Here is a 1,930-nt window from a genome sequence, read left to right as displayed (position 1 = left end):
ATATATATATATATATATATATATATAGTCCGGTTGCCAAACGACTGAACGTTGCAATCGGGTATATACAAGGTTTTTTTTGTGGTTTTCCGATCTTTAGACTATCCTGAACCAGAATCCACCGCGTGCCACTTTGGCACCATTGGACAATTTCTTTATCGCGTCGTATCGTATCGTATGCAGATCGTATACAGATCGTATATTTTCACATTTGAGTCCGTATAAATTAAGGGGGTAGGCATGCAATAACTTCTTTAATATTCGGTCATTTCTCAAACATTTGGTATTGCCTTGGTAATTAAACAGTCATGCACAATCCTAGACTAATTACACCCACAACATACGACCATCAGAAATCAAGAATTCAAAATGGCCGCCACAAACCATCAGCGAAGCCATAGATTGACAGTCTATTACACATGTATATTTTAATTGTCTCTATATGAAACTTTTAAATGTTAGTTGGGTCTTAGCACACAATTATGTAGTGAGTATATCACTAAAATTCACAAGATGATCTAATATGTTCGAATATAAATACATTATACATCAGATATCATTTATACATTTACACATCTCACCTTCAATTCAGGTGTGAATCATCTGATATAGAAAGTTTACCTGAACTGCCACTATCACTGTCAATATGTATCTCAGATTGATCACTAGAATTATGTCTAGCAGTGTGTTCATTGTGACACTTATCATCATTAGTCTCACATTTATAGAATGATGTGAATGACAATCCAATATCCTTACAACTGTACTTTCCAGTATGGCATGGCGTGTTTGAGGCACACCTGCAGGCAACAACTTTCATGAGTTCTGGAGCTGCAACTGTTGCATTTCCAAAAGTGGGATGAGGTTTGCCTTCAATAAGTTTCCAACCATAGTTTGAAATATCTACGTTTGTGGGGCTTTGTTCTTCGGCAGTCTTCCAAACAATAGCCTGTAAGTGAACACGTTTCGACCCCCCGCGGCAGCGTGGGTGCAAGCTACAGACAAGTGGTGACGGGGAAATTTCTAATTAAACCGTAGACGCTGCCCGTTTCATCCTAGAAGCCATGACAATTCGACCCCCGCAGCAGCGTGCGTGCAAGCCACAGGCGAGTGGTGACGGGGAAATTTTGCATGAGTGTTTAGTGAACAAAATAATACCAAATGTTTGAGGATTGGCCGAATATTACAAAAGTTATTGCAAGTTTAGCATGCCTACCGCCGTAATTTATACAAACTCAAATGGGGAAATATAGGATCTGCATTTTTTTGTGATAAAAAAATTGCTTAAGGGTGCCAAAGTGGCACGCGGTGGATTCTGGTTCATGATAGTCTAAAGATCAAGAAACCACAAAAAACCTTGTATATACCTAGCTGATTGCAACGTTCAGTCAAATTTCCATATTCTGCAACTCGACTAATATATATATATAGTGTGTACGTAATATTTTACACAATGAAGAGTGTACAAATCTGTATTGTAATACTCTATGGCTATAAATCATGGAAATTGAAACTGTTCTTGTTGAAATATTATGAAATCTTGCCAAGTCTTTTAGCCATAGTGACCAGGACACCGTCTGTCTGTGTGAAACGGATTTCGGCAAATGTGTATCATGCCCCCGCCAAAGGTTTCAAGTAAAGTATGGACTTTGAATCTGTGTAATCATTTAGCATGGATACATTGAGTAATCTGTGTATGCACTGAACCTAAGTTTTTTTAATGATTTTGTGTGTGTGTGTGTGTGTCAAGCTTATGTAGGCTTGTTGTTTATTGACACTATATCTATGTGGCGAATTTCACCTACAGCAAACACCGTACTGCTGACGTCGCATGCAGGCCATGTCAGCTTTACATGCTATAGATGTGTGTGTGTGTGTGTGTGTGTGTGTGTTTGTGTGTGTGTGTGTGTGTGTGTGTGTGTGTGTGTGT

General features: G+C 38.7%; 1 protein-coding gene across 1 annotated transcript in view; it reads right to left on the bottom strand.

Annotated features, from left to right (window-relative positions):
- The window catches only part of LOC106817547 (cobalt uptake protein COT1-like), a gene marked incomplete at its 3' end in the record, with an annotated part of 7,731 nt that extends 7,038 nt beyond the window's left edge, over positions 1-693 (bottom strand). The window contains 1 exon segment of the mRNA XM_014822221.1: positions 622-693. Coding sequence (XP_014677707.1) covers positions 622-693 — 72 coding nt within the window.
- Positions 694-1,930: the final 1,237 nt, after the last annotated feature.

This window comes from Priapulus caudatus, unplaced genomic scaffold (assembly GCF_000485595.1).
Source record: "Priapulus caudatus unplaced genomic scaffold, Priapulus_caudatus-5.0.1 Scaffold1764, whole genome shotgun sequence".
In the NCBI taxonomy this organism is placed as follows: domain Eukaryota; kingdom Metazoa; phylum Priapulida; class Priapulimorpha; order Priapulimorphida; family Priapulidae; genus Priapulus; species Priapulus caudatus.
This window is presented reverse-complemented; position numbering and strand designations above follow the sequence as displayed.